Source organism: Siphateles boraxobius, unplaced genomic scaffold (genome assembly GCF_051911475.1).
Source record: "Siphateles boraxobius isolate OS27281-9 unplaced genomic scaffold, OSU_SipBor_1 5, whole genome shotgun sequence".
Taxonomy (NCBI): Eukaryota; Metazoa; Chordata; class Actinopteri; order Cypriniformes; family Leuciscidae; genus Siphateles; species Siphateles boraxobius.
The window spans coordinates 25,898,527-25,914,876 of record NW_027509141.1 but is presented as its reverse complement, the minus strand read 5'-3'; the positions used below and the strand labels follow the sequence as shown (position 1 = coordinate 25,914,876).

Sequence of the window (16,350 nt, the reverse complement as noted above, 5' to 3'; positions counted from 1 at the left end):
TTTTTCAATTTACAACAAAATATCTGAGTTACTTTTTCAAATAAGTAACGCTAGTTACTTTTTCACATTTATTGACTGACAGCTCTCCTGTCCCCATGTTGAGAGAAATAAAGTGAGGTGTTGTGTGCATTTGCATTGAACATGCATTTACTCATCTCACTTGCACAAAAACATTCAGTATTCCTCAAAATGAATAAAAACAGTCAAATGCAATCACAGAATTTTGTGCAAAAGTTTTATAATTAACTATGTTAAATTACACAAATATACTTTATGTATTTAATCTCACTTTATTAACCAATGTCTTTGCTGCTGACCTACAATGATCTAATTCAACCATACTAATAAGCAAAAATGACTTTAGATTAGGTTTAGAAATAAGAGTGTTGAACTTCCTTCTCCTGTATCCCATTGTTATTTAATCAAGAACAGCAGCAGCTGAAAGGTTTGTTTGAGCGGCGCCCTCTACTGTACAGTAGTAAATATGCATTTCCTTCAGCCTTACGCTTATTCATTTAAATGTGAAAGGGCCTTAACAATTGGCAAAAATAGATTGTTTTAGCTGTTATTAAAAAACAAACAAACAAGCCCATGCAGGTGAGAAAAAGTAACGCAAAAGTAATGTAACGCATTACTTTCCATAAAAAGTAACTAAGTAACGTACTTAGTTACTTTTTTGGGGAGTAACGCAATATTGTAATGCATTACTTTTAAAAGTAACTTTCCCCAACACTGCCTAACAGGTCATTAGGTTTTACTCAAATGTGGAGTAAGGGTATAAGTGGCTGGTGATGACATTCAAGCAAATATTTAGCAACGTTGTACTTAAATTGTTATTCTTTTAATTTATAGTAAAGATGTTAAATTAGAAAAATGCTAAATAGTAGCATTTTCACATTTGGACGTTATTATATAGCCTACGTCTTTATTCGAATGAAATTGTAATTTTATAATGTTTGCCTGCGTGACTTTCCTATTAAATTTGTTTTTGTTTTCAGAAATGACAATAATACCTTTTAATAAGTGCTTCAGTTCATTAGTTCAAGTAGATCAAGGAGCCTACACTCTTAAGATGAGTCAACAACACTTCACATGAAAATCAGCAGTGTCCAAATGTGCTGTTCTTCGAGTGTTTTGTCCAATTTCCTCACGTGCGCTCATCCGCCCTTCATCCCTGCTTTATAGCCCTCATTTAATCACATGACCACGGATCGGCCAATAACATGGCTTATCTGTTTCCTCCAACTTGTTACAATGTAACATCCAGTTGAGCAGCGAAACTGATACAATTGCACGCAACACTGTCTGCTGTTGATTCATGGGTTTGCATTTCACAATGACCACAGTGGAAGCAATGGACTGTAACTAACAAAATCCGTTTCCAGGGACGAGGACGAGGTATGTAACAAGGACACACGAACCCCAATGTTAGCCTTTGCTTTTAGCGCAATAGCATTAATGGTTAGCTAGCTGAGAGATGCACCGCAAGAGATTAACATACAGTCAATTAGTTAATATAGTGAGCTACTCTCTAAACTCTATCATTTTGTCTCGGTTTCCTTTGATACAGTGTATATAACTAATCCTCATACAGCAACGCTAGATCTACAGAGCAAAGGGGAAAACAAGCAGCATTGCCCTTTTGTTGAGCTGTAATGCATTTTACTGCTATAATGCATGTTAGACATTAATGTCTGTGACCAAAGCAGAGTTTACACAGATGTGAATGTTTGTGTTTGAAATAGAGTTTAATTATCCTTTTTAATAACGGTGATGTGTTTGTTTTCCTGTAGAGGATGACTTTATTGTCCAGTGTGCAGGAGATATATATATATATATATATATATATATATATATATATATATATATATATATATTCTTATATTGTTTTCATGTGCTCCCATGTGGTTTGCTTGTTATTGTAGTGTCTGTCCAAGCTCATTGGTGAAAAAAAACCTTAATAACTATTTATTGGTTGCATTTTTATGTGTGTGTGTGTGTGTGTGTGTGTGTGTGTGTGTGTGTGTGTGTGTGTGTGTGTGTGTGTGTGTGTGTGTGTGCGCGTGTGTGTGTATTTTATTTATTTATTTAATTGAGTTTATTTATTTATTTACCAAAGCAACATTGGATTACACTTAATTTGTAGGTGACGTAGATTCACGTTACTACATATCTACTTACTATAGTAATAACAGTAAATTGTGCATAATTACAAGTAACTAACCCCAAACCAAACCATAACATTAACCCTAACAGTAACTCTATAGTAAGTAAATGTTATTAATTAATGACTTATTTGAGTAAGTATATCTTAGTGAGCATAGTGTATCTGTCACCTTATAAAAAAGGGTTACATTTTATTTTAAGGTGTTTATGTTACAGTGTAATTATATATTTACTGAGTAAGTACTGAGTAATAATAATTTGTCCCACTTTATATTAAGTTGCTTTAAGTACTATATACTTACATCGAAAAATACTTACAATGTACTTATCTTCATGTTGTATTGTGAAACACTTGTGCTGCTGCTATTGAGGTGTGATACGGGTAAGGTTAGGCACAGGTGTGGTGGTAGGGGTAGGTTTAAGGGTAGGTTAAGGTGTAAGGGATGGGTCAACAGTGTAATTACAGATGTAATTACATCAATTAATTACAGCTGTAATTACATGCAGGTATTTTTAAAATATAAGTACAATGTAAAAACATGTATGTACACAATAAGTCCATTGTATCAAATTATTAATTGCAATGTTAGTACATAGTAGTTAAAGCCACTTAATATAAAGTGGGACTTAATAATTAATTACATGTACTTATTATAAGGTTAGGTTTAGTATTAGGGTTTGGTTGAGGGTTAGTTGCATGTAATTATGCATAATTTATAGTAATTCCTGTTGTAATGTAACGTTTAACAAGGACACTGTAAAATAAAGTGTTACCAAATAAAAGTGTAACCCAACATTGCATTATCATACACTTTGCACAACATAATAACAATTATTTATTACAGGGTGTCTTTATTTTTGGATGTTGCATTTAAAATGTAAATTTAAAATTTGCTGAATGCTCACACTGTAAAAAGTGATTAGTTGATCTAACTTAAAAAAAGTGATGAAACCCGATGCCTTAAAATTATTAAAGGTGCATTGCGCAACATTTCATGTTAAAAATACCTGTTTTTCTAACCCACACATGCATAAACAATTGCCTGATGGGCTGAATGAGCCCTTCTATGATCACTGCGATCTATAGTCCTGTACAGTTAAATAAATAAGAGGGATTCGGGACGGAATTTGAGACTGGGCGTGACGGCATGCGCGTTCACGCTCTCCTGGCTATGTCTGGCAGGTGTGTGTATTCGCCGCCATTCTCCGTATCAGCGAAGACAACTCGAGCGACAAAAGTAGAAGATGGATTCAAAGAGACCGGCTTGTAGTCCATTCCAAAACCCAACGCAAACTCCACGTAAGACAAAGAAAACACACCTCTGGTTGCAGTTTCGCTTGTTGCGATAAGCAAATGGTTTCCTCACTTTTTTTATTAAGTTTAGTCAACTGATCACTTTGCAGTAATCAGGGAAGAAGTACAAAGATTACATAAAAACAAGTTTTCCCTCTTGAACTTGGGCTGGAATTCATGATACAGTTTAGTCTGGATGTCTTACATTGATGTAAATAAACTTGACTCCTTAACAAATGTTTCCCATGATAGATCTCTGCATATAGTTGCAGTAGCTCAAGAAGTTTTAGTGACATGTACTTAGTGGTTTCTAAAAAGAGGGCATGTGAAGGGTCAGACACTGAGCCAGCAACAACAGCAAGATTTCTCTAAACGGTTCAGTGAGTGCTATAGCTGAGGCAACACTTGAACTCAAGCTCTGTGGTCATATCTGAAAGCCTAACCAAACACATGTAGTATTTTGTTAATTTTTTTAAATTTACAGTATGCTGAGACTGACTGTTGTATCAGCCGTATATATAGCTGATACAATTTACTGTCACAATAAAGACACATGCTGCATAAACTACAGTCTTTAATTCAAAATGATTGTTTTATAGTTTATTACATAAACAATTCTCATTTTATCAATGCAGTCATCAAAATAGTAGCTAGTAAGTTAACAGAAACAAATGGTTAAAGGGATAGTTGACCCAAAAATGAAAATTCTGTCATCATTTACACACCCTCATGTCGTTCCAAACCCGTAAGCCTTTCGTTCATCTTCGGAACACAAATTATATTAACATTCACATTTAAACATTGATCAGAGAACATAAACAGAAGCTCAACCAAACTTGCTTGACGCTGGAGAACAAACCTCATTGGTTCTTGCGGAAGCTGAAACGTGCTGCGTAACATGAGAATGAACCTCATTGGTTCAAGCGAACATGCTTGAGCTTCTGTTTACCACAACTGATGTGTGTGTGAGTTGATGAATGTTTATGTGTGAATTACAGCCTAAATTCAATCTGTTCATCATATAAAGTGATCGTGTCTCTCCAGAAAATTTGGACTAAACCACTCAATTCATATGGATTAGTTTTACAATCTCTTTATGAACTTTTTGAAGCGTCAAAGTGGTAGTTTCCTTAGCTGTCAATGGAGGGACTGAAATCTCTCCGATTTCCTCAAAAACATCTTCATTTGTGTTCTGAAGATGAAGGGGAAAGTCTAACGGGTTTGGAACGACATGAGGGTGAGTAATTAATGACAGAATATTAATTTTTGGGTGAACACTTTAATGCATTTAAACACACACATTGTGCATAAACTCATTGTGCAATAACACTAATCTGATATAAAGTATGTATACACTTCTTTTCATAACTCTGTTTGAAAACGCTTTGAAAAACCAGTTCAAAGTTTAGATGAAAGTGATCGCCGCGCTTTGATTAAATTCAGTGGGCAGCATTCAAGGATTCACCCAAGCTCAGACTCCGACAGCTTTTGTAAGGGTGACAGCTGGAAAATTGGTTGCAAGCATATTCATTTATTAAAATAAATTGTAATGATTATAAACACTGGAATTGCAGGACTAAAATAGGAATGAAGTTTGGGACAAAAATGATCTCCAAATGTATATTAAAATATAAGACTGACTTGAAAGCTCCATGAGATAGGTCTGTCTTTTCTATCAATGTGTTTATCAGGATTAGGAAAAATCCATTTCGAATCAGACGAATAGCACACACTGATTGATTGGTGTCAGGTTGAGTTTTTGGACTGCTCAAGTGGGGTTTCACTTTGTCTCTGTCAGATCTGTGTGTAAGGAGAAGCGTACGTTTCAATGCAAATGAGTCTCATAATGCCACTCCGCTGTCCTGTCTTCTCATTTTACTCTGTGAATTAATCATGGTGTATCAAATGACTGCTAACATCATCCTGAATGTGTTAAAGTTTGCTAAACAAACCCAACGCAAATTAAGCATTACTTAAAGCACCACTATTCTTCTCCACTTTCAATTACTGTTAAAGATGATACTGAAAATATATTAGTGCTGTCAAATCGATGAATTGCATCTAATATAAAAGTTTTTATTTACATAATATGTGTGTGTGTGTATATATACACAGTGTATATATATATATATATATATATATATATATATATATATATATATATATATATATATATATATATATATTATATTAATGTTATATATATATATAATATATGTGTGTGTTTGAGTGTGTGCGTGCACATGTCTGTGTCTATATGTGTATGTATGTGTATGTATATAAAGTATATACACACACAGACTTATAATATGTATAAATATAATATATATAAACACATTATGTAAACAAAAACTTTTATGTTAGATGCGATTAATCTATTTAATAGAATATGAATTTGATAGAATTTGAAATAGATAGATAGATAGATAGATAGATAGATAGATAGATAGATAGATAGATAGATAGATAGCCCTTTTGATTGTTCTGTGAGACCTTTTACCACTTATGGATATATAACAGAAAAGACCTGAGTCATAGTATTGTAGGCTGTTGGTTTGTACGATTTTTTTATTGGATTTAGCATTGAATTTTTTTTTAATTGTCAGCTACAGGAAAATATTCATTGTTAGTTAGAAAAGGTATAGGAATAAGTTGAACAGTCAGTAGGTTTGTGCAGAGTTTATTGAATGTAGTTTGGAAGAGTTACATTTAGAAGTGTCTGTGATTAGGAATAAAGTGTAACCCAATTTTGTACAATAACAGTGTCTTACCTTTGACAAACCAAAACTATTTAGCATGCAAAATATTAACACGCAGTAGGCTAATATGAAAATCCCAAAGTAATAACTCTGTTTTTCAGCAAGATGGTTATAGTCATTGCCTTTCTTACCTGTGATTAAAGTAATGGCTGCAGTCAAAATGGTAATGTGAGTAGTCAGCCGTTGACACGTGATATGCAGTGATCCCTGTAGGGTTAAACTGACACATTGAAGTTTCCATAGCTTCTATGTACATGCTAGTATAGTATAGGTGAAAAATCCCTCACAGTATATACACAACAATAAGAGATTGGTAATCTGTAGTCCTCCCAATATTTTATAAGGTTGATTCTTGTGAAAATATCAATGATTTGATTAGTCTGAATGGAAAAACAACAACATCATAAGGGTTTATTTGTTTGTCTGGTTCCTCAAGAGTCAAGGTCTCCCTTAAATGCATAAAGTTATTTATTTAACACCGCTCTTATATAGAAGAGGTTGTAACCTCCTCGCTCATTATATATTCCATTTGCAGTGACACTATATCCAGTGTGTGCCACAGCACCACACTTTGTTCAATTTCCTCCCGGGAGGGAAAACTCCCAGGCAACCAGCCTTACAACTTCCTCATTTATGTTGTGTCTTGACTGTTTACTCTGCCATTGTTTTGTGTCTGAGGCTTTAGACCATGTTTGCTTGCACCTTTCAGTGTTGGCCATGGCAGCAGGCGTCAGTTTGTTGAGTGACCTGTCCTACACCACCGGCAGCTCAGCTAACAGCAGAGAGTCCAACGCTGACATGGAGCCAGGTATTATACTGCTATTTCTCTACCTGTGGCTGGGAGGTATTTCCAACGGTTCAATGATTCTGATACAAGAACTGAACAGACAGAAATGTTTAATAGCCTTTCGTTTATTCATGGCAAAAAAATATTTTTTTGCCATGAAGGGTAATAACAGGTAACAACATGGCTACATTAACATATGTAGACTGGTGCAGACATCATAAAGTCTTTTGTTATCTTTTCCCCATCTATTTTAAATGACTCATTCCATCTCGATGGGCTCCTTTAAATACAGAGATAATGCATCTCTTTTTAATCTTCTTTGAATTCAAGTGGTTTAGGTGAGAAAGGCCACTCTAATGGCCATGCTAACAAGAACTTCAAACTCATTTCCATTATTTCATAAGCCTCTTCAAATGCTGAGGAGACTGACGTATGATGCAACTTCTTTTCTTTTATGTATTCCGAGTTCTGAGTTACATAAAGTCTTTGTATTTACTGCAGCAGAATGCATTAGTTGAAAAGGTGTAATTTCAGCCTCATTTTGTTGAAATACATGCAGGGTTACGCAACCAGAGCTGTCTTTATAATTTACATAAAACACATCATCCTGTTCCTCTTCCACCTGAGACACACACACACACACAAAATTCTGCACAGCCTCCCACCGACTTCGGACTTGGTCTCCATGGAGATCCCCTTCAAGTGCAACTGATGAACCGGTTGAATTGTATTGGTCTCTTATGCCGCTTTTGTGCAGCTAGGTGGTTGTGTAGCGATGATTCACTGCTCTGGGGTCAGCGCTTAGTTTGCTCAGGCTGTGCTGAATGTAGTGTTATCATCAGTGTGTTTGACGAGAGACATGAAGAGACGGGCTTGCTCTTCCCTGATAGACAAGATCTCCATGGGTTTTCGAAAGACACGTCGGCACTCTGCTTCCGAGATCTTGCTGAAGATCCTGAGGAGGAGGCATAGCTCAGCTGTGGAAGTTCTGACTTCATCTTCACATAGGGTTCTTGTGGCGTTTAGCATGTCTGAGGCACAGACTGGCATCACAGGCTGTGGATGTAATGTGCCATGTTCAAGTTGAAGGTACTTGGTCTGATGACTTAATTCTGCATCCTAATTTTTCATCATCTATTTCTCCAGTGAATGTCAGAGTACCGACTGCAAAGTACACCAAGGTGGGTGAGACTTTGAGGCATGTCATCCCAGGACATATGCAGTGCTCCATGGCGTGTGGTGGTCGAGCATGCAAATACGAAAACCCTTCTCGCTGGAGCGACAAAGAGCAAGCAATCAAAGGACTGTACTCCTCTTGGTAAGCTGTCTTCTTGCTCTTTTGTCAGAAGAAATGGAGTAAATGTGTATTGTTTCAAGTGAACATATCAAATATTTAGCAGAGTCAACATCCATTCATTGTGCTAGTCCTACACAATTCACAACTCGGATACACTGTTAGTTGAAGGCAACGAAAATGTTAGGGATAAGTTTGAGCTTTTATTTTCCAACCATTCTCCTAACTGCTTGTCTATCTTGGACAGATGGTCAGTCCATCTTATCTTTTGTCTTGTCTTCCATGACTATAGCCTTAGATACTGATATGCCTAAATAAATAAGAAAAGGAATTAGCGTAGCGTCAAACACTTGTCCTGGTAAAAATGGATGGGAAAAAAGCCTTTAAGTGTATAGATCCAAAAATTGCTCAAAGATTGAAGAAGGAAAACATCAATATCCACACACATCAAAAATATAGTGTAAAAAGCTCACATCAATTTATTATACAGAGGCCAATAATGCAATGTTCAGCAAAATGTTTTGGTACCTAAACAGTAACCTACTTTTTATTCTTATGCGCTTTGGCCTAATAAATAAATAAACAAATATATTTTATTTTATTATTATCTATCCAAACTACTTGTCCATCTTGGATTTTAGTTTATTTTATTCATTTTATTTTTTCCATGAATATAGCCTTTGAGAAATTATTTATTTATTTAAAAATAGTTGACACTTATCATCTGCTTTCTATTTTTATTTTGTGATATTTGTATTAATGTTATTCAGTCAGATATTTTGTTGATATCCAATTCATACTCTGTTCACAGGATAACTGATAACCTGTTGGCCATGGCAAGACCTTCAACAGAAATTATTGAAAAATTCAACATAATCCAACAGTTTCATATGTATGTTGAACTCAGCGGCAAGCTACCAGTAAGTGATTCCCAAGATGCACCAGGGATGACTTTGCTGATGCTTAATCTTTCTTCCTTCTAGGTGTGGCTTAAAGACAGTAATCAACCTGCAGCGTCCAGGGGAACACGCCAGCTGCGGCAGCACTTTGGAGCCAGAGAGCAGTTTCACATATCGCCCAGAGGTTTTCATGGAGGCAGGGAGTGAGTAGCTCACACATGTACTCAAACATACACATATTCCTCCATCAGTTGTCAAGGGAATCAGACTGGGATAAATCCTCACTGTTATCACAATAAATTGTTAATATGTTTGACAAGCTAAAGAACCTTTTTAACCAATGTTTGCTTTCTAAACATAGTGATCATGCAGTTGCTCAGATTCCATTCAGGTATTGAGGCTTAGGGGGATTGGAAGCCCTTAATAAGCTCTCCTGAGAGTGCTGCTGTGCTTATAGACGGCACCCTCTGGGAAACTTTGTAAGGCACAATTTTCCAGCACAGTATTATTTCCAGGCACAGCATGTCCAAACATGCATGACACATCTCTCAAATTAAGGAAGTGGTCCTCCATGTGTTGGATAATTTGTTTGTATATAACATATTGAGGCAGTTCTTCAACTATGTGGTCTTTTGGCCTCCTGGACTTTGATGTTCTTTAATGGAAATTTCCACCAGAATGCCATTTACACCTCATCACAGATAATGTTTTATGCTTAATAGCATTCTAGGATGGAAATGGCACTGGTGGAAATTACATTTTTAATATTTTAAAAATGAAATAAAAAACATGTTATGGTTACTGTATGAAATGTAATATTTTATTACTTTTTTGCATAGTTTGACAAAATTGTGATAATCTGTGATAATCTAATAACTTGGTTGTATTCTTGGGCAACAAATACACTAACTTTAGAAAAAACATTGTTTTTATAATTGTGTGGTGAAAATGACACCACAACTGTGCAACATTTTACTTTTTTACACAAATGTTGAATAAATGTCAGTTTATTTCACTCTTTGATTATCAGAGATTTAACATTTACTAATTCATATTTTAATATGAAAGTCTGAGTTTTTTGGACAAGGGTAACAAGATATCTTGAAATGTTACTTTGACTAAAAACCAACCTCTTGGACATAAAAGTGACTGAAGAAATTCCCATGATTCTGTGCTGAAAGCAAATAACAAAAAATGTTTTGGTCTGAACTGAATTTCTTGAAATGCACGACTTGGTTTCATCTTATGAGATTTGCATTTAACTTTTTCCAGTTTATTTTTACAACTTCGGCTGGAAAGACTATGGCGTGGCATCCTTGACTACTATTCTTGACATGGTGAAGGTGATGTCATTCGCCATGCAAGAGGGCAAAATGGCTGTCCACTGCCATGCTGGACTTGGCAGAACAGGTCAGTATTTTGATTGAACAGTTTGCAGTGATAACTTTAGAATTTAAGAAAACAACTGCAGTAGTTTTGATTTGATCCATTTCACTGACTATCTTATTATTAACTACCCTTCGTGGACATTCGTCTTCTCATAGGTGTCTTAATAGCATGCTTCTTAGTATTCACATCCCGGATGAGTGCAGATCAGGCCATTTTGTTTGTTAGAGCTAAACGTCCAAATTCCATCCAGACTCGTGGTCAACTGTTGTGTGTGCGAGAGTTCGCCCAGTTCCTCGTGCCACTGCGGAGTGTATTCTCGTGTGCCGAGCCCAAAGCTCACACAGTCACGATGTCGCAGTACCTGACTCGTCAGCGGCACCTACTGCATGGCTATGAAGCGCGACACATGAAGAACATGCCAAAGATCATACACCTGGTCTGCAGGCTTCTACTGGACATAGCAGAGAACCGGCAAACAGTGGAAGAGGAGGTGTTGGACATCCCAGACCTCACGGAGGAAGTGGAGAAGACGGTCTCGCTGCAAGCCCTTCAGCAGTTAGGGAAGGAGATGAGGGGGAAAGGGATTCCCATATCCTTACCTCGCTCTCCTGACATACCCAGCTTGCTTCTTAAAGGACCGCAGTCTGATCCACCTCACGACCGGCCGCTCTGTAGCTACCAGGAGTTTGATGTTCTCTGGAGATGGCCGACGGTAGACAATACCTATAAGTCTCAGCTCATCTTAAGAAAATGTCTTAGCTTTAGCGACTCAGCCTTGCACAAACTGGACTCAAGGGTGCAGGTACTACAAAGTCGCCAGAATCCTCTTGGCAGCAAATCTGGGTTAAACTTTACAGAACTTTATTCGTTGCAGAGCAGATTAGCTATACAAACCCCTGAACCTCTGTCGTCCCCATTGACATCTGAAATCAACAACAGTCCCAAACATGATACTTTAACTGGTTCCTGTAGCTCCCTGGTACAATCCAAAAAAGTTGAAGGCCATGCATCCTGCTCTCCTGTCTCCATAAAACGTGTACCTCTGAAGGAGGCAAAGCGTAGCATGTCCTACGGCTTTCTAGGGAAGACCAGTGACAGCAGAACAATGTTCTCAACGTGTCAAGGCGGCAAAAGTCATATGAGCCCTAATGAAAACACAACGTCTGATGCCACACAACAATTCACAGATGTTCCTGTTTTAATGCTTCAAAATGAACTCTCACCTGAGACTCGTCATCTGTTTGTGGCCAAAGCTCTCACGATGGACATTGATGGAGAGGAACTCAGCACAGTCTCAGTGTGGCAGGTAGGAGCTTTGTTTTATTCCATAGACTTTTAGATGAATTGAGTCTCAGACCTTCAATTCCATATCCTGTTCTTCTATAATGCAAATCAGTAACTTTCAGTCATTTCCGCAATTGCTGTTGCCCCTCAGACAGAGCTGAACTCCCGTGAAGGTGCGTGGGAGAGGTTGTGCACCGAAAGAGATCCTGTTGTGCTCTCCACACTCATGTGGTCTTGGCTAGAGCAACTGAAGGAGCCAACCATCACAAAAGAGGATGTGGAGACTTTGGCTGCAAACCAATTCAATCCCCAAGATGCTCTGAATTCACTCGACAAGGTACCAAAAACATGCTAAATTCTCTTTATAGCTGTAGTCCTCAACATTTTTGACTCCAAGCCCCCCACTTTGTCCGAGAGAATATTTAAAAGCCCTCCTCTAAATATTTACCTCTGATGTATGTTAGTCAAACTACCATCATATGTAGGCTACGCACAAACAACAAGCGCATTTAGCAGCACATACACAATATAGTTTTGGATGTTCGGTAAGTTCCGTCGCAAAACAAATATACATAATAAAAGCCGACCAATCAGGTTGTGAACATATCCCTTTGCTTTTAGGTTCAGTATCTTTAGGTTTGTTGTAAAAATGCCAATTTGAACGCTAAGCGGACCAGGACTAAATGTTTATTTTTTTCTGGACCAAGCGAACTGAACTACAAGTGTGAACATATATTTAATCACAAATGTGACTTGTTTTTTCACCATCTAAATGGATGTACGCTAAAACATCTGTTTGTCTTTGTTATTTAGGGAAAAAAACAAACCCTTCTGTGTATTCTTGATTGCGCTGCTCATTTGCTAAAAATACCAGAGGAGGTTGAGAATGCCTTTTTTGAACGCACAATCAAAGCATTTACTTGGGTAAGTCTTGGCCACAAAATAGTTTCACAACAGACTACTGGTGAAATTGAAGTGAAGGTTTTGTGGAAATTTTCAAACTGTTTATCCTAACTCTGTGATTCTAATCTTGGTCTAATCCAGATTTCCTCAGATTCAGAGAATGGGCGGTTAATCTATAAGACTCTGAAAGATGTCATGATCCCTGTCCTTAGTGATATGAGGACAAAAGCAATGGAAGAGCTTAAGCTGACCTAACACTTTTCCCACGTACCCTGACACTGGATGTGGAATCTGGAGTCTGCACTGTAATTTTGAAGAAAAAAACAAACAGGTTTAGTTTTTTTTTCTTTCTTTTCTGTTTTCAGTGTCTTAGCCATGATTACTCATCCAAATAATGTATTTTAACATATTTTATTTGTGAGAGAACAATAATTACTGCCATACATGTATGTGCCACATGTTTTTTTTAGGCTATTTTTCTAATTTTGTTCCTTAACAGTTTATTTTTGGTACACAATATTTATTAGCTAACTGAGGAAACTATTTATTAATAAGTATGTCATGTATTTATTTTATGCATTTGTTTTGCTCTAACGAACTGAGGATTCTCATTAAAATGTGTTTTGTCATATAAGAATACTGTTTGAATATGGATGATGTTAAATGTACCTCATTATTGACTAAACCAAAATAATATCACTGTGCAACATGTCTCATTTTGTGACACAGTCTTTAATACTTTTATTGAATGAAGCAAATTGTTAGATTTGCTGATTCTTGCCTTTGCAATTTAAAGGTTTGTATTTAAGGTACAATAGAGGACAAGTGAATGCTTTCATTCAACACAGTTTACTTTAGGAATAGCTCAAAATGGCCTTGATCAAATGGCCTTGATACATTTATTTGAGAATGTATCAATACTATTCCTGCTAAAACAAAATGCTGTCCTGTACAGGCTTTTGCAGGATGATTTTTACCTTCTATTGGCATTATTTATAACTAAGCTGCTTCTTTTAATGAACTTAAAAAAAAAAAGGAATATGTACTATGTTTGTCATGTGGTGTTTTAGAAAATAACACTGGTGTTGAAACTGACCTCATTTGTCCACTAAAATGCTATCATTGTCTTGTCTTTTTAAGTAAATATCATGTAGCCAGTAGCCAGCAGAATACACGTGTATTCATTCATGCCTGTGGAAGAAGTGCAAGATGTTTTCTTGTCCGATTCCTAAAAACATTATTGTGGATTTTTCCAAAGCACTATGGGCCAGATTCACTAAAAGTATGAAACCCTCTTTTGGCGTAAAAAACAAAACAAAACAAAAAAAACTAAAAACTGAAAAATTAGCGCTGAAAAGGAATGGATGCAGTTATTTTTGCAGCTGACCTTATTGCACATGCATTTGTTGGAGTTTCCCTTTCAGACGCAAAATTTATGAGAGGAGAGGATACTATAAATGAATCACGCAACGCGATTTAGTATTACTAAGGTTTGTGCTAGTCCATTTACATGCTATGCGCCATTATTTAACGCCCCAAAAAGCTTGTTTTAATCCTGGTGCTCACGCATGCATCTTGATGCTTACGCTTTTATGGGATTTCTCTTTTATGCTAATTTGCCATGTTTAGTGGATCTGGCCCTAAATATTTTTATTTATTACTTTTTCATTCATGTCTATAAATAAAGATCTGAATGCTATCTTTTTGCATAGTGTCTCATTAACATACTAATTCAACCTTGCCTCCATTAACTAGATTCTTTATTACATTATTAAATCAATTTTGTTCATTTTCATTGTGTTCTAGATCATAATTCCATGAAAGAAAACCTCACCATTACAATTAGACTGCGGGGTCCTCACCTTGGTCAGCTAATGCTGCAAATTATAATTCTGATTGTTCTGTTTCCTACTGTATTTTTTGAAGTGTTGCACTCCAACCAACTCAAGCTTTTGAATAAGGCCAGATAACACATGCAGTTTTAAAAGTACTTGGCATGTTTGAAACACAGAATCCTTTTTATAAGACTCTGTCTTGTCTTGTGTGTCTGGATCTTTTCATTCAGGCTGTTCTAGAGCTGCCCTGCAGCTGTAATTACTGCCAGAAGTGCATCAAACAAACTCCAGTTAACTAAAAGTGTGCCCTTTTTTCCTGCCTCGTGTTCTGCTAGGCCAGAAAGTAATTTCCCATGCATAAATCCACCAGAGTGTGATAAATGGTGTTTTATATTCTAATTGAAAGGTATGCTAAATATGAAGAATTTGGATTTGAGCTGAGAACACTTTTATTCAGAGCGCTGCTGTGACTGAAGAAGTTCATCTTTGGTTTATTTTTTCTTTATCAGTTTACAGGAAATAAAGATATTTGGACACCTTGTCTTCAGAGATGATGTACGTAGCATCTGGGGTGAATATTAAAACAACAGCATGTGTTCTTAGCACTTAATGTTTCATAGGTCAAGACAGTGCTGTAAAACAGACATAAAGTCTCAAATATTTTCTGAATACTTTAATATCCTCTTACAGATAGTATAGATATAATTTGTCTAAGTTATTGCTTCTACATACTACATACCTGGTACTAAGCATGCTCTGCTCCAACTTGTTCATTATTCTGATTATACCTAAACATGGCTGAATAGTCTTGGTCTAATAAGTTTGGAACTTTCTCTCAGACAACTCATGAGTGGTTGACTCGCTTAGACCTTATATAAATCTAATATCACATCTGGGTCATTCCGTGTCAAATCACCCAAATCTTCCAAACTCACTTTTTTAATTATGTTAATAGCAAAAATGACATTAGAAAGATAGGTCAAATAATTTAAAATGGGTCAAATTCAACAATTTGAACATGGAGCCAAATTGAGATACCCTATGGGATTTAACCATAAACGTTTATTAAGAATGAGAATCTAGAAGGATATTTAAGATATCTTTAATACTTTTTTGAGTTACAGGGACGTAAACCTTGGAAAAACAATATTTATGGAACTAACAGGAATGTTCTGTGCAATTGTGTTGATAGAAAAAAAAAACGAGATACATTTAGTTTCAACATAATTTGTTCTTCAGGCATTCCTTTTTAAAAGAAAAAAAACACACATCAGCTGTATACAAAGTGATCCACATTTAAATTTTGACCACTGAAAATGTACAATTGACCAATTTACTCATGGAGCCACATTAAGATCCCTATATCTCTGGAAATTAACCATATTGGGCCTTAAAAAAATACCAAAGATACCAAAAGAAAAGTTTGTTAACTACCAGAAGTAGTTATCATATTAAGATATCTTTAATACTTCTTCTTGCCTGCAAACTTCGGGCAAAAAACAAAAAATGCTTCTTATTTTTTTAACCATTTTAACCATTTTTTCAATATTAAAAAAAAAAACAGGCCTATAGTTTAGTTACTTTTTTTTAATTTATTTTTATTAATGACTACTTAGTGCAATTCAGTCGGTGCAATTCAACGGGAGTGTTTTTAATCTATCTGATGAGTATTAATAGTTTTTTTTAAGGAGTGATTTACTCTTATCATGAGAAGCATTCCAACTTCAAGCAAGACTTTGT

The 16,350-nt window shown here is 36.1% G+C and overlaps 1 protein-coding gene across 2 annotated transcripts; it reads left to right on the top strand.

The window, feature by feature from the left end:
- The first annotated feature begins 1,200 nt into the window (after positions 1 to 1,200).
- On the top strand, positions 1,201 to 14,930 carry ptpdc1a (protein tyrosine phosphatase domain containing 1a). Of its 2 annotated transcripts, XR_013194895.1 has the most exons (11): positions 1,201 to 1,398; positions 6,929 to 7,027; positions 8,153 to 8,324; positions 9,112 to 9,192; positions 9,284 to 9,402; positions 10,472 to 10,609; positions 10,744 to 11,894; positions 12,024 to 12,209; positions 12,686 to 12,796; positions 12,917 to 13,106; positions 14,841 to 14,930. XR_013194895.1 is itself a non-coding variant. In XM_077203594.1 (10 exons), exons 2-10 carry the CDS (start codon positions 6,937 to 6,939, stop codon positions 13,028 to 13,030), a joined length of 2,163 nt encoding a protein of 720 aa, XP_077059709.1. In that variant the 5' UTR covers positions 1,201 to 1,398; positions 6,929 to 6,936; the 3' UTR covers positions 13,031 to 14,111. The 2 variants fall into 2 exon arrangements, 1 of the variants encoding a protein (XP_077059709.1); XM_077203594.1 differs by lacking the exon at positions 14,841 to 14,930 and having other exon boundaries at positions 12,917 to 14,111.
- The last annotated feature ends 1,420 nt before the right edge of the window (positions 14,931 to 16,350 follow it).